General features: G+C 41.8%; 1 protein-coding gene across 1 annotated transcript in view; it reads right to left on the reverse strand.

Moving 5' to 3' along the window:
- Positions 1 to 25,033, reverse strand: part of TIAM1 (T-cell lymphoma invasion and metastasis 1) — a 102,858-nt gene extending 77,825 nt beyond the window's left edge. Inside the window, exons 1-7 of the mRNA XM_015409624.1 lie at positions 25,028 to 25,033; positions 24,829 to 24,908; positions 22,689 to 22,720; positions 21,696 to 21,796; positions 8,934 to 8,990; positions 8,362 to 8,806; positions 2,710 to 2,882 (exon numbers count right to left, since the gene is read on the reverse strand). Of these exons, the coding sequence (XP_015265110.1) occupies positions 2,710 to 2,882; positions 8,362 to 8,806; positions 8,934 to 8,990; positions 21,696 to 21,796; positions 22,689 to 22,720; positions 24,829 to 24,908; positions 25,028 to 25,033 (894 nt within the window). The remainder of the gene's footprint in view (positions 1 to 2,709; positions 2,883 to 8,361; positions 8,807 to 8,933; positions 8,991 to 21,695; positions 21,797 to 22,688; positions 22,721 to 24,828; positions 24,909 to 25,027) is intronic.
- Between the last annotated feature and the right edge of the window lie 2,480 nt (positions 25,034 to 27,513).

Here is a 27,513-nt window from a genome sequence, read left to right on the forward strand (position 1 = left end):
ATTTCAGTGTTCCTTGAGTGTCCCCGGAGAGCGGTCTTTGAAGGCAGGGGTGGGTGGGCAGGCGGGGGAGGGGGGAAAACAGGCATGCAATAAAGGGGGGGAATCCGGCCACGGCGAGCGGGGATGAGCTGCCGGCGCCGGGCTTCCACTGATTCCCTCCAGCCCTGGCTAGTTGGGCGGGGGGGAGAGTGGTCTGAGGTGGGAGTTAGGCGACACGGCCAATGGAAGCTGGGGAAGCTTCTGACGGACAGTTCAAGCGTCCAAACACTGTTGGTGCACATTTTCTCTCCGCTGCGTGACTCTGCGTCTTACTCAATTATATATAAGGGAGAGATGTGTTACAAGTACAGATGGAGGACAGAAGAAAAGAACGTTTAACAAAGATAGCTCTGCAAGGTTTCTATATGCCCTACCACACATGCAGGAAAATAAACAACATGGAGCAGACCAGCAACAGGGTGAAATAAAAATGTTTCCACCCAAGGACATGCCATTACTTGAAAGGAAGATGCCTCTTGATTCCAATAAAACTGGCCTATAGTTAAGATTCTCTAAAGAACACAGATGGGGAAAATATACAACAAAACCTGAGAAAAAGCATTAAAATATATTGTTCCACAGATTAAATCTGCCCCCTTAAATTATTACTGTGGATGGGGTGGGAATTCCCATTGAGAATGCAGGTATTCTTAACCTGGAGGGATAAAAAAATGAAATGTCACATGCAATTGATCAAAATTATTAATTAAATGGCACTGAAATATTTACCAAATGAGGTAAAATAAGGCCATTATTCTGACAAATTTTATAACCTGCAAACATTCAAATTTATAATATAATCATAGAGAGAAGTCTAGTCTATCTGCTTTAAACTGTATTCTGGGGTCCCCTTGTGGTACCTTAAGGGCCTATCTGAGGTTCCTCAGTGAGCAGACTAGTAATGGCACGCAAGCTGACTTGAAAAACAGATAACCAGACCATTACAGATCTCTCCCTGCAATGAGGTAGGAACAGGGGAGCATTTGGTCCTTTCAAGGGCACATTCTTAGTTCACACAAGGCAATGACAAAGCCAATGTGTACCAAAAGAACCAAATTTGCATTCAGAATGTGCTCCCCAATATTCAATAATATACAGACAATGGCAGACGCCAGTGTAGAAAGGTTGTCTGGAAGGTAGAAAAGCTTGCGAATCACCGACCAACCTAAATCTGCATTCCTAAGGAAGGACATCCCCGAATGACATCTTGCATCCTTTACCTAAAATCTTTTTAGGAATATATATATATATATATATATATATATATATATATATATATATATATATATATATATTCCTTAGAAGATTTTAGGTAAAGGATGCAAGATGTCATTCGGGGATGTCCTTCCTTAGGAATGCAGATTTAGGTTGGTCGGTGATTCGCAAGCTTTTCTACCTTCCAGACAACCTTTCTACACTGGCGTCTGCCATTGTCTGTATATTATTGAATATTGGGGAGCACATTCTGAATGCAAATTTGGTTCTTTTGGTACACATTGGCTTTGTCATTGCCTTGTGTGAACTAAGAATGTGCCCTTGAAAGGACCAAATGCTCCCCTGTTCCTACCTCATTGCAGGGAGAGATCTGTAATGGTCTGGTTATCTGTTTTTCAAGTCAGCTTGCGTGCCATTACTAGTCTGCTCACTGAGGAACCTCAGATAGGCCCTTAAGGTACCACAAGGGGACCCCAGAATACAGTTTAAAGCAGATAGACTAGACTTCTCTCTATGATTATATTATAAATTTGAATGTTTGCAGGTTATAAAATTTGTCAGAATAATGGCCTTATTTTACCTCATTTGGTAAATATTTCAGTGCCATTTAATTAATAATTTTGATCAATTGCATGTGACATTTCATTTTTTTATCCCTCCAGGTTAAGAATACCTGCATTCTCAATGGGAATTCCCACCCCATCCACAGTAATAATTTAAGGGGGCAGATTTAATCTGTGGAACAATATATTCATGAAATAAGGAATAATATTTCATGACCTCCTGGGGCAGCTGCTCTCCTCAAAAGTAAAAATAAAAACCTCCAGACATATTCAGTAGCAGGGCTCATATCTATACCCAAAATCCTAAGTTTAGCCTATGCTGAACAGCATACTGTTCTATAACATAAACTGTAATAAAAGAATTAATGGATCATAAAGTATACTTTCCCCTCTGCTACCCAACTTTAATGTAAATATATTAAATGGAAATTCTTCAAACGTCCCTTAGAACTCTTCTCTCAGCATTATTTCCATGTGGCAAGAGATGGTGCCCCAAATACAGCACAATACAATTACTAGTCTACATAATATAGTCAGGGGTTGCTGTGAAATTGGAGACACGTTCTTCCAGTCTTCAGGATGCAACTCTAGACTGAATAAAGGTACAAACCCCATTTCATTATCGCTTGACATTGGAATTCTTTGGATTACTAAAATCAACAAGTGTTAAAGTAATATTAATAATAAATTAAATAAATAAATAGAATGTAATCCACTTTGAGTCACAGCAAGAAAGGTGGACTATAAACGAAGTCAATAAATAAAACCCATAATTAGGCATAAAAGTACCCATCATCAGTTTTTTTCTCAAATGGTAGTAGAGCAGGTCTTTGCCTGAAAGATGTGCTGAAGAAGGAAATTGATTGTGTAATAAATCAAGGACAGAACAAACCTGAAACAGGAATGCATCTCCAAGAGAATTGCTGAGGCAGAAAACATAGTCTTTCTTTGGGTGCTCAGGAACAGCTTGCACAATGCTATTTTCCACCCAGACTGCATGTTTTGGGATACTGTTGTGGTCTATTATAGACCTGCCATCACTCTCGTAGAAGAATAACGTACAACCTTAAGAGAAAGAGCAAAGCATTAGCAAACTGCACATCTGAACAAAATCCTATTGCAGTTTCGTCATGACTAAGAATTATGCAAAGCCTGCCTGTAGAATAATCAGGAATCACCCTTAAACATATATTAAACTAGAGAAAGAAGAATATTTAGTAAGATGCCAGACTGGCAGTTTATAAGTGTGTTTGCAAGGCCACCCTTTGTGAATGAAAGATATTGGGGGATAAGCAAGGAATTCTATTCTTAATAGCACTAAGAGGATTCATCTGAGCCGTACCTGCAGCAAAAAAAGATACTTTAAGCAGACAAAATCATAATCAACTATATGTTTGCTACACAAAAGTTTCAAGCTTTAGTCAAAGTTTTCCAGAACCATTTTAAGTACTGGTTTGAAATATGCAATCAAAACCATCTCTCTCTGGCCTGAATTATCTCCTTGGTAATAAAGCTAAAATTACATCCAGCCTATAATTTTAATTTTTATTATTTGGGAGTATTACAGTTATAACTGCTTTGTACACATCCTACAGCCATCCCAGTTCCCCTCCAAGGTACTGAGTCAAAACTGGCTTATGTGCAACACTCAATGTGTTTTTGTATGACTCATAAGTAGGGATGGCAACACTGACTGCCTGTTATTTGACCATAAAGCCAAGAATGCCACTGTGTAGGTAATAATAGCTTTTTAGAATTCCACAGGGAGGAACAAGGACTGTTTTGGCCCCTCTCTTTGCCATAGTCTACTGGACACGTACTGTAAGTCCAAGCACCAACAAAAGGTTTCAGAGCTACTGATAGTTAAAGGATGTATATGCAGGTCTTTGTGTGTATAGCATGTTCTATCTACAGGCACATCTATGGGATGATCTACAGGCATATCTACGGTACTGCCTCTCCTAGTATACCCCCAGAAGAGCATTACGGTCTGGGGAGAAAAATATTCTGGTGATCCCTGGTCTGAAAGATATCCAGCTATCCTCAACCAGAACCAGAGCCTTTTCCGCCCTGGCGCCGGCCTGGTATAACTCTGCCCAATGACATCTGTGTCCTGCGGGACCTAGTACAGTTCCGCAGGGCCTGTAAGACAGTGATGTTCCGCCGGACCTATGGTTGAGGACAGCAATGATTTTTCCATCAAGTCTGGCCTCTTCCGTTTTCCTCCCCCCATGGGGTCAGGAATATAAGCACCATCTGAATTAGGTCAGAAATTGCTGTTGTTTAACTGTTAATCTGATTGTAAAGGTTTTAACTGAAATACTTTTATCAAGATGTTGTTCACTGCCCAGAGCCCTGTGTGCAGGGGGTGGTGGTCTATATATATCAAATAAATAAATAAATAAATAAATATCAACACACATTTGCTATGCACTAATACTGCGTTTTTAGAGACTGGCTTTGAAAAACTGTAGCACAGATTCCTTGAATGGTTGATTCAGCTGGTAATATGGAGCAGTGCTTCCTAACTGGCAAATAATTGTTTCCTGAAATACATTTCTCCTTGAAAGTAAATATATTTGTGAGAAAACATGTTGATGTAAGAACAGAACTACATATTCAGAAATACAATGACATCAAAGAGCTAGTGTCTCCCAAACTTCTTAACCAGCTAGATCTCTAGTTTGATTTGCCACAATGTTTGATCAATGAGCCCTCAAACAATGTCAGAAAAGTGTTAATTTGCACAAATTTGTAAAGATGATACACTTAAAGGCAACCACTGATCTAGTTAAGTGTTTGCAGGCTCTAGTGAATTAAGGTCTTTGAAGATGTGCATCAAGTTTTTAAATTAAGAACATAAGAACATAAGAGAAGCCAATGTTGGATCAGGCCAGTGGCCCATCCAGTCCAACAATCTGTCACACAGTGGCCAAAAATACCAGGTGCCATCAGGAGGTCCAGCAGTGGGACTGCAATTACATTTTTATACTGCAATTATACTGCAATTATACTGCAATTACATTTTTAAAAAGATTGCCCTGATCTAGCCTCTTTAAAAAGTAGCAGAAAAAGAACTAACAATGCTTCCATTTCATTATAATATGATAGTTGTTGTTCAATATAGTATCAGCATATAAATAAAAAGTTGCTTTAAATTTTAAGAATGGAATTAAAAGTCATCATCCTTTTTTTAGGCAAAAATTAATTACATTCTCATGTGACTTATTCTTAAATGTCTGCATTATTGTCCTATACTCTCCAACAACAGAAAGTTATCCATGATTACCCTGTTAACCCTAGATATTCAGAAACCTATTTTCAGCAAGCAATGGCAGATGTTAACTTAAAAGCCTAAATACTAACATTATTAAGCCTCAGTAATCCAACAAAAAAACTGTCAGTGTAAGTCACGACACTTTAAAGTAACACCCCTTTTATGTTTCTCTCTTTTTCCTCCAGATGGCTCTTTGTTTATTTGTACCACACCAAAACACTCTCCTGTCATGCTGCCTGGGGACTTATTCCCAACATCTGAGCTTCCTGAAGAGAGTCTGCTGAATATGGCATAGGTCAGATGGCCCTAGACATTTCAGAACTGTGGAACCAACTGTTATCCTGTCCTAAACTCCATTTTTGATTACAATGGATGACCTTCTTAGAGGAAGGAGGAAAAGACGCAGGAAGAGTCCATACATTCCACATAAGTAAGGTCACATGCATCCCACTTATGATACCCTTGGCTAAGGAACTAGACATTTTGGAAGAGCTATATTGGTAGCTTAACCTGTCAGACTACAGGCAACCATAATAATAGTTAGGGTTGCCATTCCCCCAGGGGGCATGCAGGATCCCCAACTCTTGTTTCTCTGCCACTGCTCTGAGTGGAAGTGAGAGATTATTTTTTTAAAGGCTATCAGGCCTATAGCATGATGTCACTTCTGGGTCTTCCCCGGATGTCACGCCTCTCTAAGAATAGCCAGAAATTTTATGGTAAAACTACAGACTTTTCAACAATTCCTAGAAAGGACTAACATTGCTTCTGATTTCCTATTGGAAATGAGGCTTGTCCTCTGTAAACATCACTACAAACTTGGTGATTCCTAGACAGGCAGGACACCACTTCTGAGGTCAGGGCTTTTTTTCTGGGGGAACACACCAGAACAGAGTTCCAGAACCTCTTCAACACAATTGTTTTTAAAATGTTTAAAAGGTCATGAGCTTTCACTATACAGACTGAAAACTTCATTTCCCTCTTGAGAGTTCCGGCACCTCTTTTTCCTGGGTTTTCATATAAATGAAGTCCTACTGTCGCCTATGGCTCCTCTCCAGTCATTCACTGGTTGCCAGGCCTGGCCCTAATCATAATAGAGATCTAAGGCAGAATTATATAGCAAATCTAGCAATCCTATGCAAGTTTACTTGAAAATAAACTCCACTTTAATTCTACTGTTTCAGAACTAATCATATTTAGGCCTGAGGTGCAAGGCTTCATGGCTTTCAAATATTCATTGCTTGCTATATACCATATTGCTACTCCTATTCAATCCAGCACAGCCATTTCTTTCATGTTTATATGACTTCAGAGCACAAAATGTTGAACAGAAAGTATTTTGCTTTAATGTATAGATAATAGCCCTGCCTGAAAAACCTTTGACTTTGACTGTGATCACAGATATGCTCCTAACATTCATTTTCACTGATGAAAATTGATGCAACATCTACTGATTTTGAGATGTGCCTACAAAGAAGTAAAGAACTGAGAAATAAATATGTCTTTAAAAGCATCAGAATAAATTTCCTGCCCGTTTCAACTAGTAGGGATGAGCACGAGCTGGCTCATGAACCAAAGCTCATGACAAATTTTGGGCAGTTTGTGGTTTGTGAAGTGACATTTATGGTGGGTCAACCAGCACAAACTTTCCAGTGGTTCATGGTGTTTCGTGAATGGATACATTTCCAGACAGGCTCAATCTAAATGTTTACAAAACTTCAAAGCAACGGGGGGCAGAACTTGGAGGGCATGTAGAGGAGCATTGGGGGAGGTCCCCTGGACTTTGATGTCTCTAGCTTCCATAGGATCTGTTCTATACACTCCTGAACCTGCTCCTGTCATTTTGACAGGTGCAGGTTCAGGAGCACATAGAACAGATCCTGTGCAAGCTAGAGACACCAAACTCACAGGGGATCTCTGGCTGAATCTCCTTTACCTGCCCTCCAAGTTTGGTGAGGATTGGATTTATGGGTCCAAGCTACAGCCCCCCAAAGTAGGTGCCCCCAGGCAGTCATTTCTCCAGAAAGCACTTTCCTTGGGGCACTTTCTCTTTTTTTTGGGGGGGGGGAGGCATAGTGTTCCCTCTAAACTGAGTTAGTGTGAGCTAGCTCACAGTTTTTTAGCCTCCAGCTCACACATTTTGGTCTTAGCTCAGGAAGGATGGCTCCAGAGTAAACTAATTTATGTAGTAGCCAAATCACTCATTCACAATTTTAATGCCAGTAGCTCACTAAGTAGAATTTTTGCTCACAAGACTCCACAACTTAGAGGGAGCGGCATGTAATTTGGACTCTGTAAATTCAATCCTTACCAAACTTGGAGGGCAGGTAGAGGAGAGAGCCAGGGATCATCTACACGTTTTATGTCTCTAGGAAACCAGGCATTCTACTGTGTCCCAAACTTCACAAGCCAAACCAGTTTGTTTAGCAGCTAAAAGTTTGAAACTGGGCATGCCACAAGCCACAAACAGAACTGAACCACATTTTCCCAGTTCATACCCATTCCTAAATTTGTAGTCCATCCACCTTATTTAGGCATTTATCTGTTCACAGAGGAGTTTGCAAGCTTGCAGCCTGTGGCTTTTATTAATTTAATTTATTTAAAATATTTATATGGCCACCTTTCTTCGTGAGCATCTTGGAACCCAAGGAGGGGAACAACAATGAAAAAACAATTTTATAAAACCACAATTAAAAACAACTGATTCAAACCAGAAAACCCAAAGTAAAACCAGCCCTGATGGACTATTCTGGTAGATACCAGCCCAGAATGTTTGAGTACCTTTTATTTTTTGTTGGGCTTTATACTATGTTTCATTTGAATTTATTTACATTTTGAAAACCACATTGGATATCCCTTCAAAAGAAAAAGTGGAATAAAATACACTAAATAAACAATCAATCAGGGCATACTTTAATCTTTTTATAAAAGATTATTGACCTTATTTTCCTGCCCTATTTGCAAGCAGCTCAGAGTAGAATTTTTGCCTCACAAAACCTTTTGATGCAGGTTTTCCTGAGGTAGTGTTCTTTACCTATCAGTTTTTTGCCTGAGGTGAACCTTATTGCATTATATAACAAAAATCCAATAAACTAATATTTTAATACCTTTTGTTTTGCCCATCTCAGAATACCATGATCCACTCTTAATAATAGCTCCTGCTTATATGCACACAAGACCACCCAAGCAAGCTCCTATCGGGGTAACATTATCCACTGCTTTAAATAGTTTTGACTTCTGATGTCTAATTGGATAATATATTTACTGTACCTTTTAAGGAAACCCAGTACTGCTTCCATTTCCTTCGTGTGGCTAACTCCACCTTCTTGTTCTTTTTGTGGACAAGAAAATTTTTCACTGCAAGTGCTCCAGCTTTCCGTACAGTTCCCTGACTTGCAGTAAGAAGAATGTCTGACTGTCCTGGGGAACTTAAAGTCCCACTGCTCTGTTCATCACTCAGGGCAGAAGCAGCTTCATCCAGGTTATCATTGGTACTGCTCATCTCCAGCTCCCGTCGGAAGTTCTCATATACTCCCTGACGGGCCCCATCGCCTGTAGAAGAGCTGCCACTGTCACTGCCAGCAAAGGCCCGACTGGTTGTTGGAGAATAACTAGAGTTCGTAGCATTTGAACGTCTGGAAAGAAGGTCCGTGTCAGTAGTTGCACCCTCAATCCCGCTGTCAGCGAATTCACTCCCTTCACCTGTATTAACATCCTTGTGAAATAAAAGAAAGGAGCCATTATGGAGAAATGAGTTGAATAAATAGTTAAGAGTAAATAAGTTTTTGCATGTAAGTACCATTCTTTTACAACTACAATAGATCATCCATTCTAAGTCCTACCTCAAATGTATTGCATTTAGTTGACCTGCTGATTATTCTTTTGGAATGTATCTTAGGCTAGGTTGAGAAAAAGAGACAGGTTTAATGCGTCTTTGAGATTTTAATAATTTAATGTAACTTGGTGGCTTGGATACAGACGAGCATTTCTGTGGGGACAAGGACAGTGATATGCAGGAACAGGATTTCAGAAGCCATTTCAGGCTGCCACGAGAGAGGGGAGGCAGGAAAATTGCATTCTCTGGGAGGAAACCCTTATGTCTGTACAAACACTAGTCTGGATTCAAGTCAATATCTAGTCAAAGTTAAGCACTTTTAAACCCCATTGATTTTAATGGAGAAATTTACACACACTTTTAATTTTTAAATCTGTCTCAACAACTTTTAAAGTATTTATTTTGTGCAGAAAAATTTTATGCTGTCTTTCTAGAAACCTGCCTGAGGCAGCTTACAAAATAAAAATAATAAATCATTAAAAGATATTAGTTAAAATCCAGCCTCAAAAAACCCAGCCCAGCATTAAAAAATTGACCATAAAAACAGACCACAGACAGCTTAAAATAAGAGTGTCCAGAATAAAGAGTGTCCATCTGACAAAGAGGGATGTGTTTCTTGAAAGCTTATGCTACAATAAAGTTTGTTAGTCTTAAAGGTGTGTTGTAAGTAATTAAAAACAACAGAAAGCTTGACTGAATAAAAGTTAAGCACTTGTATATTCATACTGATTTCATTTTGAGAGATATGTCTAACAATCAGAGGTCATTTCGGGGGGGAACCTATGGCAGAATAAAATACTGTTTTAAAAAATCAACCCTTTAATTGAAAGCCTGGGAGAATAGAAAATTTTCGGCCTGGTGCCTAAAAGAAAGCAATGTAGGTATCAGGCAAACTGTAAAGGGAAGGGCATTGCATAAGTGAGGTGCCACTACTGAAAAATTCCTGTCTCTGGTTGCCATCTGCCTTACCTCTGAAGGTGGGGGCACAGAGAGCAGAGCTTGTGATGCAAATCTTAACTGGTGAGTTGGATAATATGGGAGGAGGCAATCTTTCAAGTACCCTGGCCCCAAGCCATTTAGGGGTTTAAAGAGAAGAACCAGCACTCTGAATTATGCCTGGAAACAAATGGGCAGCCAGTGTAGATCTTTCAGTCCTGGGATGATATGGTCTATGTATCCCTGAGCATAGTCTGGCTGCTGCATTTTGGATAAGCTGAAGTCTATGCACTGGACTGCCTCCAAGCTGAATACCAGATCAGATTCAAGATTTTGGTTTTGACCTTTGAAGCCCTACACGGCCTGGGACCAACATATCTTTGGGACTGTCTCTCCTGGTATGTCAGTTCATGGATTACCATGGCCAGATCAAGCTTTCTGAGAAATGGCTGTAGCTGGCATATCAGCCAAAGCTGATAAATGGTACTACCTAACCTAGAGGATATCTGGGCTTCCAACTGTACACCAGGATCCAGCAGTATCCCAAGCTACAAACTAGCTCCTTCAGAGAACTGAGATTTTAGTTTTATTTGGTTCTGTTGGCCTTTGACAACATCTGATTTTACAGCAGTATTGAATTATTATTATTATTACTATTATGTAAGTATGTTGGTTTGTTTATATTATTATATTATATTGTTATATGTTATATTATGTAAGTATGTCGCGAAGAGTCGGACTCGACTGTGTGACTGAACAACAACAACAAAAGTATGTTGTAAGTAATTAAAAACAACAGAAAGCTTGACTGAATAAAAGTTAAGCACTTGTATATTCAGGTTCCTAGCCCAAAAAGCAGCTATCTGGCCGTAACTCAATCCAGAGCTTTCTCAGCTCTAGCCCCATCTGGTGGAACGCTCTCATGCACTTCCGCAGGGCCTGTAAGACCAAAATGTTTCACCAGATGTACAGCTGAGGCAATGATAGCTTCATCTGGACTGGCCTCCCCTGGTCTTCTCCAGGCACCCACTCGGTCCCAGTATGGGTTCTAACATCTACAAACACACATGATACACAATCCTTGCCTAGACAGAATGGATTATATTGTGTTTTATGTGACATCTGCTTTATTTATTCATAGCATTGGAAGGGATTGGTACAGACAGGGGTCATTTCCTCCCGGAGAGCTGCAGAGCAGCGCTCTGGCAGTAAGGAGCCCGGGACAGCCCCCCCCGCTGCCATTCCTGGCCCACCTGCGTAGGTAGACGAGCCAGGGAAGGCCTGCAGAGCCCCCCACTGCCTGGGGGGATTTAAATGCCTTTCTTTCCCTTCCCCATCTGGGGAAGGAAAAGAAAGGCATTCTAAACATGCCTGGGTTCCCTGCAGCTGCGGGCCACCTGGAGAAGATCAGGCTTTTAGTGCCCTGGCCCTGGTCAAGGACAGCCAAATGTCTCTGGGAGGGGGGGACCACAAGTCAGTTCTTATCTGCACAGCGTAGTGCTCTTTGGGGGGGGGATACCCCTGCTGTTAATCACTGCTGTTACCCACCATAAGCCCTGCTGAGCAGGGGAAGGCAGGCTAGAAATTGAATAAAATAAATAAATAAAATCTTTCCTCGGAAAGAAGTGTTATAGTTCTTAGTGGCACTTCTTAATCTCGGGGTTTGCATAGGATCACAGCCTTTAAGCACATGCTGAAATACAGGGCTCTAGTCGGGGGGGAGCTCTCAGGTACGGAGCTCCGGAAGAGAACCTCTAGGGGGCGGGGCGGTCACGTGGTGAAGCCCCGCCCCCTTCTTTACCCCGCCCTCTGCTTCGATCCTCATTCCGTTTGGGAATGAGGATGAAGCAGGAGGGTAAGTAGCCGGGCCTTCTGACACACTTCCGGTGATGTCAGGGGGTGTGGCCTTCTGTCACTTCCAGTGATGTCAGGGGGCGTGGCATATGCAAATAAGTTATGCTAATGAGTTATGCTAATGAGCTCCGGCAGCTCTTTTTCTACAACAAGACCCCTGCTGAAATATATGACGCCTGAAACCTCTCCATATTTGTTGGATGATGTGCTACATTTTTAATTATTTGAAATTGCTTCAATTTGTTGAAAATTGATTTGTATGCGTATGACATTAGAATTATTCATAAATGTTAAAAATAAATTACATAGTTACACTGATATCCAAGCAACTCCTATTGTCAGAACACTCCTACAAACATACCCTCAGATGCAAGCAGCGCTAAGCATTCCTTAAGCATCTTTACATTTTCACTGCATGGGACTGGAGTTTCATTTGCCTCCTATGATGCCAAGACACTGTTGTTCTAAACATATAAAATATAACCATTATTTTGTTAACCATTTTAAATGTTTTCTACATCATTAATATTCAATCAGTCAAACACAAAAAAGTAGCCGGCTGATGGGAACGAAAGGGGAGAAGACAGATCCCAGATGAATGCTAATTGCCTCTGAAAATTCTGAGGTGAAAGTACTAAAACACTGATGTATTCTTAAACATAAAAATGCATCTCTGATACCTTAGAGACTGCCCCTTAAGTATATTTCTCTGAAAGCAACTAAATGTGTTAAAAGCAGCTAAATTTCCATCTCCTTAAGGCTAGAGAATAAGTATCGGAAAGTAGAATTATGTATTATTTAAAATATTAAACTAACTCCAGAGCATGATAGTAACACAGAACTTTTTTGGGGTTAGGAAAGGAAAACAAATCCCAGCAAGTAGATCAAGGAAGTAGATCAAGGAGTTCTGCCTGCAAATCTGATTGCTGCAGAAAAGGATGTTCGAAGCAAATCAACTGGGACAGCTGATCCCTAGATAGAGCTCCCTTTGAAGTTGAAGGAAACAAGAATTCCACTTGGAGCCAAGAGGCTTCTGAATGTGATTGCTGACTGGCTGATGTTAAGCCTGTGTTCAGCAAATTTGGGCAAAGATAAAACCTATTGAGAGATGCTTCTGAATTCCACCCCCCCACACACACACACACCAGTACTGAAATATATGTGAAAATATTGGAAGGATATTACATGTATCTTTCTCACATATAAAATGAGATTTAGCTGGGTCCTTCAAGAGTTAACACATATCCAGAGGTAACCCCCTGCACTGGCTCAAGGAGCTCAGATCGCCTCATCACACATAATACCACCTTCTCTATACCGCCAAGCCACAGCAGAAAGGCTGTGGCCTGAGCCAACAATTGAGAAAACCTTTTCCCTGCAGAGCCTCCAGTCCAATGACATGACTATAGGAATGAGGCACACCTAGTTGTGCTTACTGTATTCAGTGAAATAAAAGCTATGAGTTTTCTCCAGGTCGATTAGGGACCATTTGAAAAAAATACAGAGTTCTGCATTGTCCTAATTGCTCAACTGCCAACAATTTTCTGGCACATCACAATGGCCAAGGAGGACTTTATTCTACTGTACTCCATGTACAGAACTGTGTAGACTAATGGACTTAAAACTGCTCCTTGATTCTTGGAAACATACTGGAATTGGAGGTGCTAATCAAAACTATTGGAAAATGCTCAGCATTTAAAAAATTAAACGGAGACCCACTTTGGACATAATGGGAAAGCGATGGCTGGCTACGGCGTCTGAGCCTCAGGCTTGCATCCTCCCTTGCCTTCATGCATGCCGTGATTCTTTCGCTACCTGGTTTGGAGGCAAGCAATAGTTGCCCATTACATCCACTCTACAATTTGCCTCCAAACATGAATGGAGGCAAGAAATCATAGAAGGCAAAGGGAAGTAGGTGCAGGAAGGGAACATGCAAACCTGAGGCTCGCTCATAGAACACTAAGCTATGGGTTGGCATTGCATGAGAACTGAGAAAACCTTTCAAAAGCAAGAAAAATGTAATGAAGGGAAAGGAGGGAATTCCAGCAGCAGTTGTTAGAGTGACTGGCCACCAAAACATAGTGTTGTGCAGACATCAGTTTTCATGGATGTAAGCCTGGTGGTTAATCTCGACCAAACTGTCAGAACTGATAAAAATTAGAGGGTCTCTCTAGGGAGGATTAAATGCTTCTTGAGAAAAAAGTGGGTCAAACTTGTAAGTAATTAATTTCTAATTCCACTATCATAAAATAGTTGCTTCCTGTATCCTTCCACTCTAATCAGTTAGCAGCGGCATGTTCCCCTGGTGCAAGGAGCCTTCCCTCTACTCAAGAGGCCCGCCCACACAAACCTTAATTTTTATGCAAACATTTCTCAGATCTTTTATTTTTGTTTATTCCCTCTATTCCTTGGTAAATACTTGTAGATATCTACTTTTCTAATCATTTCTTATCCGTACATGGATGATTGCTTTACTGATCTTCATGTGGTATGGCTCAGTCTAAAAAGTACAAAATTTGTAGATGCATTTCTAAATAACAGCTACAAAACTAGAATATTAAACCAGAAACACTAGGAAAGTCATTTTGGTTTTTCTTTTACTTGAAAAGAGAAGATGCAATATGTCAAAACAATTCCCACTATGTCAGGAAGCAGTCTTCCTTAGTAATACAAAATTCATACCACCATACAACATTCCTATCAAAATTCCACATTGTTTTCATACTGTGCAGTTCAAGAGGTAGATGGTATAAACTGAAGCCTTGTCATTACTACCTAAAGCCAACAGTTGACAGTTTGAGTCTGCTTTGAACACACTGCCTTAAGTATGTGCAGTATAAGTGAAGTGAGCCCACTAATCATTCCCTAAACAAATGCACTTTTTAGGATGGTTAATATTTTAAAAATGTCTGACAAGTTAACTGGTTTAGGAATCAGTGAAGTTAGATGAAGTCATTATATAGTTTATACATTTTAGAGCTTCAGAGTGAAACAGGTACTATATAAAAAGAGAACTTACAGGGGGGGAGGGGACTGCTATGGTGTGCTTTTGGATTCCTTCCACAGTCACAAACTGGATGATGGCTACACAGACCAATGAAACAAATACTGGTTTACAGCTGAGAGATTTTTCCCTCTCACTCTTGGCTTCCATTTTTTAAAGCACCTCATGATTTTTTTGTTTGTCCATGCATTTATTGTTCTGTTAACTAAAAGAACAGACTTTTAAAACTATAAAACTAATCCATGTAGAAGATTATCAGTGACACAGGCACCAGTCAATTAGTGCTGTTCACAGTTGGCTTTGGTGGCAAACTCACAGGTGTGAGCTCAGCCCAGGAGAGAAAAGATATGTTTGGACTGAATACAATGCCAAATGGGGCTCAATGTTCTATAATGTAACAAATAATTACATTCTATGAAAAAATGAGTACAGTCCCATTTCCTTCCGCCAATTAAAATATTACAACGAGGGTCACAGAAGAATATCATCTCTTGACAAAAAAATTTCACAATAAATGTGTAGCCCAGCAAATCAGACATTAAAAAGCAAGGAGGCTTTAATTAAGTAATCATTCAGTGCACATAAGACATTTGGCAGCATGTTCCAATTTACAAGGCACTCTTGCATTCATATACCAGAAATTACAGCTCACTTGTTAGGTAGATCAGATTCTATAGCTCCCCCCAATGACTACAAGGTCAGCATAATCCAATAGTTTAGGCTGAAATTCTGAGTATACTTAGGGCCACTTCCTACCCTAAACAATGGAAATTCTACACATGGGCTGCATTATACAAAAGTGCTTCAAAGGAACAGTCATATGTGTGTAGTGCTCATGGTATACACTTGTATGGGAGTGTTCCTTGGTCTACAGTCAGATTTACAAACCATTGGATAAGGCAAAGATGTACCTCTGTACGGATTTGCTTTGGTTTTGGGAACCACTGTGCTAACCCTATAACCATGCCAGTCATTAACACATGTGACCAGAAGCCAAGCGTAGATTGAAAGTTAAAGCCTCAATAATGAGTACAGTTAGTGCTTGTGGAATGGAAATTTCCTGCTTCCCACTACAGAATGCCATGCTCTCTGAAATCATGGAGGCTGGGGGTCAGTAGATGCTTGAGAACAGTTTGCAGGGCCTGCAAGGGGGGGGCGCAGTGGGAGGGGGAATCGGCTGGAATCTTGCAGAAGCAGAACTCTGTCTGACACAGTGTGTCTTGTGTGGCTCAGATCTGCTGGCAACATCAACATTGTTTACGAACAGGCATCCCCAGAAGAAAGTCTGAAGGATTTTATTCAAGAAAAGGTTTTAAGACTGAAACACATTTATTGATTTAAACTGCTTTCTTTAACCCTCTGTTAAAAAGGGTTACCTATTAAAATAATAAATAAAAATATTCACTGATATTCATTTTATTAAACTTCTTTATAGGATTGTCAACCTCCAAGAGGGGTGTGGAGATGTCCTGGAATTACAAATAATCTCCAAAATACAGAGATCAGTTCCTCTGAAGAAACTGGATGCTTTGGAGGGCATTATACCTTGCTGAGCTCCCTCCCCTCCCCAAAATCTGCGCCCCCTAGTCCCCACCCCCAAAACTCCAGGGATTTTTCAGCCATCCTAATTCCTAACATTCTGCGGATTTATCATTAAAATTAGTTTCCTAAATAGCAACTGATACTCTGGATAGGATACAGGAAAAGTCAAAAAGGCATGAAATTAATCAGTCCTAAACATGCACAGCATTGTCCCTCTTTGAAAAAAAAAAGATATTCATATGGCATACTGTAGTGGTTCCAAGCACCTCACATACATTCTCTCTTTAAATTCTTACAATAACCCTGTAAGCCCCCTCAGTGCAGAAGGGAGGGAAGATTCTGAGAATACTAACTTGTTTTGGTCATACAGTAATGACATGTGGATTAAGAATTTGCTAGCCTGCATGAGCTCACTCATAGCCATGACACGCACAAAGATTTAGCACCAGACAAGATGTGCTGCCACAGAAATGGATTATCAACATCTTCCATTTTGGCAGAACTCCTTGCAAAAGTTTTTTTCCTTGCAATAGTTTTTTTTTAAATTAGTCTGGAGTGCTGGAAATAAACAACAAAAGTGCTCCAGGGAAGATGACACCTAAGGTTTAAACACAATCTTTGTGCAAAGCCTTCTCAAATGTTACCAATTATAATATTCCTAGAAATGAAGTTCAGCCCTCAGATCCACAAGCATGTCTAATCTCTACCAGCACCTATGTATGAAACTCCACAGCAACCATATGTTTTGTTGCACAACAACCTCACCTCCTGAAGGTTCACCTGAGGGTAATCTTCAGCTTGTCTCAAATTCTTGTCTAGTAGAAGGAACAATAAAAGAACTGCCAAGAGTTAAAACTCTTAACTTCTGAAAACACAGATTCTAATCCACAGGCAATGTGACGTGGAAAACTAGCAAAACAGTATGTTCTTTTTCCTTTGGACTGATGTTCCGAAGAGAATGTGGTCTGAGTGGATCAGTACAATTTGGTAAGGGAGAAACAAACATGTGATTGCTTTAATATAATCCTGGTTTGCAATCCACAGTTATCATGCCCTCACAAAATCCCTGTTCTCCAGGTATCTGCACATACTGAGAATTCCTACAGCAAGCCATTTTATCATGCTGAGAGGGGTTCAGGTGTCCTGACATTGGTAACAAGAAAGGGAGGAACAAAGAGTCTAATGGCAAGACCAACGAAGTTTTAAATGTAGTCCTCTGTTTTGGGGACAAGGAAAATACTCTACACAGCCAAGTTCACCTCCATACTAGAAAAGAGATGCACGGGGCCTAAGGATGGGATTCTCACCATTTAGGGCACATCAGTTTCCAGTTTTGACATATTTATTACCTATGTTACCCCCCCCCCCAGTTTATTTATTTATTTATTTTTAGATTTATATCCCGCCCTCCCTACGGCTCAGGGCGGCTAACATACGGCAAAAGCCGCATTAAATAGATAAAATACAATAAAACAAAACCACATTGAAACACACAATAAAACCATACAATATTTAAAGTGCTCTAGTCTTCCTACATATAACAGTTGAACCAAAACAGATGATAACCTTCCTACAGTTGAACCAAAACAGATGATAACCAGAAACCGAGCTTATCATTCTTTTGATCTGTAAAAAAAACTTCACTATTTTGTATGCTAACTTAACAAGCCACCCCATATATACAACTATGATCTGTAATTCCATTTTATTGTCTGATGAAGTGTGCATGCACACGAAAGCTCACACCTTTAATAAAACTTTGTTGGTCTTAAAGGTGCCCCACTGGACTCCAACTTTGTTCTACTGCTTCAGACCAACACGGCTGCCCATCTTGAAGAAATGGAGGAGTTAGAGCCTTCAGTCATGACACTAGAATCTACTTTCCTCATCCAGTGACAACTCTGCCCTTGACAGCCAGAGCAAAGAATCCCTCCCCACTCCTACTGCAAATTACTGAGAACTCCAAGGAGGGCTTTTCCCCTGTGCCAGTCATAAAATGATATACTCCACACCAGGCATTGAAGGAGCAAACAATGAAGGGGACTCATACTGCTCTTTTCCTGCTCCAAAGTCTGGTGCGAAGTGATAGACTGATTTTGCCTGTTTCCCTGGGCAGTCCACAAATACATGTATCTCTGTATTAGATGCATACCAAGCAGGTTTTGTTCAAAGTAGGTCATCACTAATTGATAGTCTCACTCAGATGCAAGCAACATTTTTCCAGTTGGATATGCGCTCTCCAGATGCCGTAGAAAGGTATTTTGATTTGTATTATTTGTATAGACACACACACAGAGAATTCTCATAAAACAGAATGCCCCCCAAATAACATTTCCCAGCCCTTCTAAAACTGTTAGTTCGACTGAGTGCAAATAGCCAGCCAGTGTAGCAAACCGAATTCACAACCAAGTCCAGAAGCAAACCAAAAGTTAGAAAAGAGATGACTTTGGGGGGTGGGGGTGGGATGATAGAGATTTATAAATTTATGCATGGAGTGGAGAGAGTTGACACAGAGCAATTTTTGTCCCTCTCCCAAAATACGAGAACTCAAGGACATCCAATGAAAAGATGGACAGTAGGTTCAGGACAGATGAAAGGAAATACTATTTATACAGAGAGTGATTAAAATGTGGAGTTTGCTGCCAGAGGATGTAGTGATGGCCACAAGAACAAATGGCTTTAAAAGAGAATTAGATGAATTCTTGGAGGATAAGTCTATCAATATGGCTACTAGCCATGGTGACTAAGGGGAACCTCCACATTCAGAGGCACTAAGCCTGTGAATCCCAGAGCCAGGAGGCAACATCAGAGGAAGGCTTCAGCCTCTATGCCCTGTTGTTTGCCATCCAGAGGAACTGGCTGGCCTCTGTGTGAGTCAGGATGCTGGACTGGATGGATCATTGGTCTGATCTAGCAAGGCTCTTCTTATGCGCTTAGATGAGTCATCTTACCCAGGATCTAGGAGCCAACAGGCTGGATCCAAAGAGCCATAAGCAGAACTCAACTCATGGAATGGAATGGATCTTTTCCCATTTTAGTTCAATGGCAGCACCTTACCTCTGTAATGTCCTCCAGTTGGGCTTGCCTGACATCTGCCTTATACTCCTTTAGGCACCAAGGCCTAAAAGTCTTTTTACCCAGACTTTTAAACTAAGCTACTGAATATTGTTTTATGCTATCTGATCTTGTTGAATGTTGTTTTATGCTGTTTTATGCTATTTTGATGGCTTGTCTATTTATTTCATCATCCCTAAAGGGGACCCAAAGCAGTTTAAACATTCTTCCCTTCTCCATTTTGTACTCACAACAACCCTGTGAGGCAGGTTAGACAGCATGTGTGATTGGCCCAGGGTCACCAAATAAGCTTCCATAGTAGAGTGGAGATTCTAAACTGGGTCTCCCCGATCCTAGCCTGACTACACCACACTGGTTTGTATGACTTTATTTGTACTGTTTTATTCCCGGATCAGGCCTCGGAAGAGACAGCATATACATTTACTAAATAAATACATACATACATTTTCACCTCTCTCTTCCTGTTCCAGGCATCTGCATATACCCCGAATCTGTTCTCAATGGCAGATTAGGACATTAAAACTGCCCTGGAACAAGAGCAGGCAGGTCCCCTGTCTTAGACCTGGGCTGAGCCTATTCATTGCCAATGGCCAGTTCCAAGCCAAGCCATTGCCCCCATAGACAGAAGAAAGAGTCATACAATGGCGAAGACTGCCAAGCTGGGGCTGGGGCTGGCTGTTAAGCCGGTGCTGGCCCCACCCCCTTAAAGAACCCGGCTGCGAACGCAACAAGCCTCTTGTCTCCTCTCATGGAGGCAAACACAGCTCCCTGCAGGATGCTGTTGGCATCTGCTGGGGAGCCGGACTCTTGCAATGCTACAGGAACTCAGCTCAGCTTGCTTCCTACTGCTGCAGCCTACCAGAAACATTCACAGAAGTTAATGGGACAATCTGCCCACATCTGACCCTCCTGCTCCAGCTGCCTATTACTCATCTAGCTGCAGAAACAACCACACAGATATGACCTTGACTTGGCGACATATTTTGATAGCCCAGGTAAGACAATCAGAATTCCATGTGGCGAGCCTTTAAGGTTGGTCTCTATATGCCAGATCATCTTTCTACATATTGGACAAAGTCCAGCCACTCTCATCAATACCAGAACTGTGGTCCGCTTTGTATGTTAAATGTCTTAAGCATACCTTTAAAAATGTAAGCATATACCAAAAAATCTAAAACATGATGACTGTGACAAAACCTTTTTGGAAAGACATGGGGTGGACTCATCTGGGACCAGTGATTGGCTACACTACAACATCCAGTGGCAAAGTCAAGTTATGGCAAACCCATATTGTATGTGATGATCAAATAGGAGGTGATCTGAAGACCTCTACCAGAGATCATGTGAGTCCCATGGCTGGTTCAAGCATAAAACAGAGGAGGAAATAATTGTTTATGAGCTCTTACAGGACGGTTGGGATAAATATGCGACAGGCAAAATACAGCGGAGTAAGGTTTGCTGTATCAGATAACAAGCAGGTCATACAGAATTGCAAATAAATATTTTGCAATGAAGATTTCAAAAAACACTTCTCTGGTTGGGTTCACGGCTGCGAAAGGGCAGGAAGAAACTATTACGGGAGACCAAGAGTGCCATCCTGAGCAGAATTACACCCTTCTAAGCCCACTGACTAAGAAGGGTGTAGTTCTGCTTAGGTATTGCACTACTTATTTTATACAAGCATATGCATTTCTTTTTGTTTTAATATATGATCTTAACCTACACAAAGTGCGGCCTTTGGGTCATGCAGCAGGAAGGTTTTAGGAGAACAAACAGCTGTTTGAGCAGTTTGACGTTTATTAATTCATCCAGTGAACTTTAGTTCTCACACTGGAAACAAAAGCAAATGTTCAGTATTGGGACATAAAGGCTACTCTCCTACATTTTTCAAAAACTGGGATCACAGAAGAGCTTATTTGTACAAAATAATACATCAATGTATTTATTGCTGTGTTTATGCAGCCAACACTGTATTCTATATTATTCATCAGAATTATTAATATGTTACTAGAAACATATAAAATACACAAGATGCTTTTTATAAGCCTCTGAGACAGTAGCAGTTTTCATTACATTCAAAATTAAATGTTTTATCAAAGTAGATTCCCTTCCCCCTCCCTAGGCAATGTTATTTTTGTAGTTAACAGCTTAGGCTTGCCTGCTGGACACTATCATGGGGTCACATTCACAGCAGCTGTCACTGGACCTCATTGCAAAACACTCTCCAATGACAAACAAAGGGAAATCATCCAGCCAAGAAATAGAACTAGATTGAATTTGATGTTTCAGATGCGACTTTGGTTTTAAATATTTGATATACAGCATTTTTTTTGTTTGATGTAGGGTTTTGTTTGATACCTGGTGACAATGCATAGGGGGTGGTACATAGGGGGCATCGTCAAGTGATGGTGTGATGTCACTTCCACAAGTGACATCACACGTAGTATTTCCATTGATTCCTAAAGCAGAATGACATCACTTACAGGTTTTCATTCAAAGTGACATCATGTCATTGCCCAGTGGCGGATTTTTTCCCTTCATTATTTTTTCCCTGCCAGCCAGAGGAGTGGTGGCAGGAAATTAGAGCCGGGGGAATCTCCCACTCCAGCAGGAAACTAGCAAGCCTGGTTTGATGCCACTGTATAATTTTTATTATAGTAAATACATCAGAGTGCTTTGTAAACAAGATGGGATAAAAGAACTTTAGAGGTAAGGAAAATTATTTATTGAGTCCCTCCCACAAAATGATGCTACCACTATTCACTGAGTACTCAGAAATGTCCATAAGCTTTTTGAATATACAATGTATATAAGAGGAAATATAGACATAATTTTCTACAAAGCATTATCAAACCTGTTTCTAAAGTTATTTCATTTGGCATATGATGAAAAAGATGCCCATGCTGTGCTGTACTGTCAAATGGATTTCATGTGCACTGCCCTCCCTGTCTGTCTGCCCTATCAGACAGTGTATCTCATCTGCAGAAAAAACAGAGATGTATATTGCTCTGTACTGTATGAATAAGTGTGCGAAGCATATCATTCAGGAAAGCCCCCACACTTCCATCATTCTGCAGCATGTGCAAAACTGGGAAAGAATTTAGAACTTTAGTAGAATGGAACAGCCCACGAGGGCACCTTTATAATGAAATAGGATTGTCATCCACTGCTATGGTTATTGTAACGATCACCTGTTTTATTGTGTTATCCTATACCTTGTAATACATTTTCTGTATTGCATATAGTATAACGTCTTAGTTTGCTGTTCACATCGTTCTCTAGTTCTGTAATTCTAACTGAACTGCATTGTTCATTGGTTGTTTTATGCTGTCTGATTGCTCTACTATATACCCAGTAATACACTTTGAGTCTCAGCAAGAAAGCTGGAATATAAACAAAATATATTAATTAATGAACTGGTAGCAGTTTTCCATTTGCTCTGAGAGAGGTCTTTCCCAACCCCACTACTAGAAATCCTTTAGCAGCAGTTGACAAGGATCAAACCTGATACTTTTCTGCATGAAAATTATTTGTTTCACCACTGAACTAAGCCCAGTGTTTAAAGGATTACCTAGATACCATTTTAATACTTGAAAGAAATTTTATTTGTGCCAACTGCAATATTAAATAGAGAAATATGTTAGAAACATTATTTTAACTAATAATTGAAATTCCAAATTACTTGAGATATAGGGTTGCTGGGTCTTTTGTTATAGCAGGAGATCTCCCACTAGCAGCTGCTGCCTCCTACTGCTGCCTGGTAGGCTTTCGGGGGGACAAATAAAGCAAAAATCACAATTATGTCTACTGCATGACATCATTCCCTGTCTACTGCATGACATCATTCCCCAGACATCATGTTGTTCTAGGATTCAGTGGAGTTTTTGCAAAATCCTAGAATGACATATCACTTCTGGGTTCACCCCAGAAATGGCGTCATGCTGTTGACGTGTCAATACCCCCCACTATGTTCCTACCTCCCAAGATGCCAGCCAGTGGCTGACAACCCTATTTGTGAAACATAAGTAGATGTAGAGCAAATAAAAATCAATACAATTTTGTCAGGGCATGCTAATACCTAGATTATCATTTTATAATGGAGTGTATACAAGGGCCAGTCATGTGCAATTAGATGTAAAGCAGATGTGGTAACTTATACAATGTTTAATGTTTATACAAATAAAAGTCACATTCATTTCAAAACAATTGTCTGGATACCCATGGTATCCAGGTATTTAATTTCCACTGTTGCTCACTGGATGACTTTGGGCCAGTCTGTGTGTGGTCATGTGTAAAACAGCTGTTCCGCTGGGCTTTCAGCTGAGGCTTTTTTGCGCTGATTGTTGTTTTTATAATTGTTTTTAAATATTTTTAATTATTTAATTTACATGTTATTGTTGTCATGATTTTTGTGTGACCTTGTAACCTACCCTGAGCCCGTATTCGGGGAGGGTAGGATAGAAATCAAATTAAATAAACAAACAAATAAATAATGTGTTTGGGTTGTGTTGGATGGGCAAAGGGCAAGTTCAGTGAATTTTGCTCAGCATTACTCATTGTCCCTATTTTCCATGCACAAATGCAGCAGATTACAATTACTCTTCGTACACCTTTACCCATGACCCTATCTGTAGTACTTGCTTCCTAATAAACAGGCTTAGGACTGCATGACTTCAATTTATCAGTCTTTACTTGGAAATAAATTTTATTTTGATGGAACTCACTTACAATATGTATGGTTGGGATCACAATGCAAGCCCCAGTGTGGTGTTCTGCCCTAGTATTTTAGCTCTAATTAATGCCACTAGTACAATTTAATTACCATGTCTGTAAACCCTGGGGATTAGCCTATAAAACCTCTTATAAAGGCTAGTCGCTAAACGTACACAACGCTCCCAAGAAACCTTCAGTAAGGTGTTTTTGTATAACTGGGAGGGGTTATAAACATTCCAAGTACAAACTTTGCTTGTCCAGCCTTCATTATTTTGAATAGAAGCTGAGCTCAGTCAACCAATTTAGTGGCAGATTTTTTTTAACACTGGCAGCCACCTTTTGACAAAGTTCCATCTTGTCTTTCACAGACAGAAACAGACTTGAAAAACAAAGGCTATGAATATCTCAGTTGGAAACCTAATCAATATGTAATTAATGCAAACAGTTCTCACAGTTACCTAAATACTGAGTGGCAATGCACTCCTACTTCCACTGATAAAGGTTTATAATTTTATTTGGAAGTATAGCCACATCTGGGGGTAGCAGTCCCATCTGCTCCAGAAGAGATGCCAGCAGTGTACAACCTTGCCCAGGCACTGCTGAGGCAGGCAGTCGCATCTATCACCTGGAGATCAGTTGTAGTCTCAGGAGATTCCCTAGTCGGCACCTGGAGGCTGGCGACCCTACTGCTAACAGAGAGGACTCTTCTCCTCGAATTGGTCTACGTTTTTAAAACTAGTTCCATAAGTTAAGCTCTCTGTATTGCCTCGCCACTTACCTAGAACGGAGGTGGGCAGGAGAAGACATCCGAGCAGCATCCAGCAGCCGACATCCCCCATTACATGGACCATCCTTGATCTGGAATTTCAAAAAAGGGAAAGGAAAGAATCGTTCAGAGGGTAGGAAATTACTCACTCTATCGCTGCCGGTATTCTGCTCCCGGGAATAGCACAGATCGGATTGCCAAGTTGACTTACCTTCATAGCGGGGAGATTCCTGGCTCTGTTGGCAGTATCCCTGTGCGCGCGCTTTGCGTGCGCGCAGCACAACAACGTCACCGGAAGTGACGTCATCACGTGGCTCACGTTGGGGGCGGGGCACCGTGACTCGAGGGGAAACCATAGAGTTTTCCCTCGATTCACAGAGTGTCCCCCCAACAACGTAGCACGGAGATGACATCATAACGCTGGGGACGCCCTCCGGCAGGGGGTGGAGTCCCCCCCGGGGCCCGATCCGCCGGCGGTGGGTAACGGGCCTCCCGGGTGGGAATTTACCCATCCCCAGCGGGGGCTTGGCAAGCCTAGGCACAGATCGGCAGCTGGACTGATGTTCAGCGGCTCTGGATGCAGTTGGAGATTTCACATGTTCCAATTGCTTCCAAAAGAGTTAAACTGCCCGCTAATCGCAAGCTCTTATGAGCCCTGCTGGATCAGGCCAAAGGCTCCATCTGCCTCAAGGGCTTGGCACAGGCTCCAGTGAAGGCCTGCAGGCCCCACTTCCACCCCCTCAGAGTTATGGCTTCAAATTTATGTATTTGTAACACTGATGTTAGTGGAGCTGCGGGGGCTCAAGTGGTTAAGACGCTGAACTGCAGGCTGTGGAAGGTCGGTAGTTCAGCAGTTCGAGACCCGGGTGCCGCGTGACGGAGTGAGCTCCCGTCTCTAGTTCCAGCTCCTGCCAACCGAGCAGTTCGAAAGCAAGAAATTGCAAGTAGATAAATAGGTACCACTTCGGTGGGAAGGGAACAGCGTTCCGTGCGTCTTGGTGTCTAGTCATGCCGGCCACATGACCACGGAAACGTCTTCGGACAGCGCTGGCTCTTCGGCTTTGAAACGGAGATGAGCACCGCAACCCTAGAGTCGGACTCGACTGGCTTTCGAGCAAGGGAACCTTTACCTTTAACACTGATGTATCCCCCTTACGGCTGCCAACTTCAGCTTGGGAAATCCCTGGAGATTTGGGGTAGAGCCTGGGGAGGCTGGGCTTTGGGGAGGGGAAGGCAGCCAGCAGGGTACAGTGCCACGGAGTCCACCTTCCAAAGCAGCCGTTTTCTGCAGGGGAACTGATCTCCGTCATCTAGGGTAGTCAAGCCTCAGCTTCGCTGTGGTGGGGGGTCTCCCGGCTGGGACTGTTCTGCCGTATGCACAAAGCGTGTGCAGCCCGATGATGTCACCAGTACTGACGTCATCATGCTAAGGCCGTTGCACAGCGACACTCTAGCATTCAGGACAAAAACTCTATGGCCACCATAGAGTTTCCCCCCGAATCCTAGAGCATCTCTGCGTGACGGCCCCAGCGTGATGACGTCACTACTGGTGACGCCATTGTGTCAGAAGTGTCCCTGAAGGCTGCTGCTGTTCGGGGGTGGAGCTTCCCCACCAGCCGGCTGGCCAGTGGCGGATTGGGCCCCCTTGAAATTGGGGGATGGCAGCCCTGCTGTCACCTGGAGATCAATTTTTATTCCGGTAGATCTCCAGGCCCCCCTGGAGCACGGTAACAACCCTGCCTTCCTCCTAACACTTAGGACCTCAAGTGGGTGATAATAATAAGTATCAAATTAAACAAAACATAAAACATGTCATTAACACACAGATAAAATGCCCCATTAAAACTCGAAAACCCAAAGTCCCTGAACCAGACGAGAGCATCATTCTACTTTGGGCATCAGATTCCCTCCCCCCCCTCCTCTGGAGAGGCTTTTTATTTTTTGCTGAAACTCAAAAGCCTTTCATGTAAATCGGAGGTTCTCTCTCCAGCGGCAGGTTTCCTCATCAAAGGCCCTGCGGCATCGCTCCCAATCAGGCAGCGGCTGTCACCTGCTGGCAGACGGGCGAGTTCAAAGCCCGGCTCGCCTGGCACTCAGCAACCCCGGAGCGCGGGAGAGGGCCCAGCAGGTGGGCACCTGGCCACTTCTCTTTGAGGGGCTTCCAAAGCAGCCAGATCTCCACGGGAGGGCAGCGCTCGCCCCCAGACTCCAGAGAGGCAAGAGGCCGCCTGTCTTCCTTACAATGACATCTGATTTAGGCTCGGCACCTTTTGTTGAGAAGGGAAGGACTATTTCTGTGGGATCTGATGGATTTGGGCATCGGGCTGCCAACCCCCTGATGGGGGCGGGGTTTCCAATGATTTCGGGGGGGGGCAATCCACAGCAGGGGACATAAGAGAGGTTTATAAAGTCGTGCCTGGTCTTGAGAAAGTGGAGAGGGGTCCTTCTCCCTAGCTCAGAATTCTAGAACTTGGAGCACCCGATGAAGCTGGGGGGGCAATCAATCTGGACATATCAAAGGGAAACAAAACGAAGTACGAACGGCACCACAGCTAATATTCAGTGGGGTTTGTCACACTGAGCATCTTAAAACAACGGTAGGTCTTCGAGGCAGTGGCTCAGTGGAAGAGCATCTGCTTGGCATGCAGAAGGGTCCCTGGTTCAATCCCCTGGCATCTCCAGTTGAAAGGATAAGGA

This window comes from Gekko japonicus, unplaced genomic scaffold (genome assembly GCF_001447785.1).
Source record: "Gekko japonicus isolate JY-2015 unplaced genomic scaffold, Gekko_japonicus_V1.1 scaffold2601, whole genome shotgun sequence".
NCBI lineage: Eukaryota > Metazoa > Chordata > Lepidosauria > Squamata > Gekkonidae > Gekko > Gekko japonicus.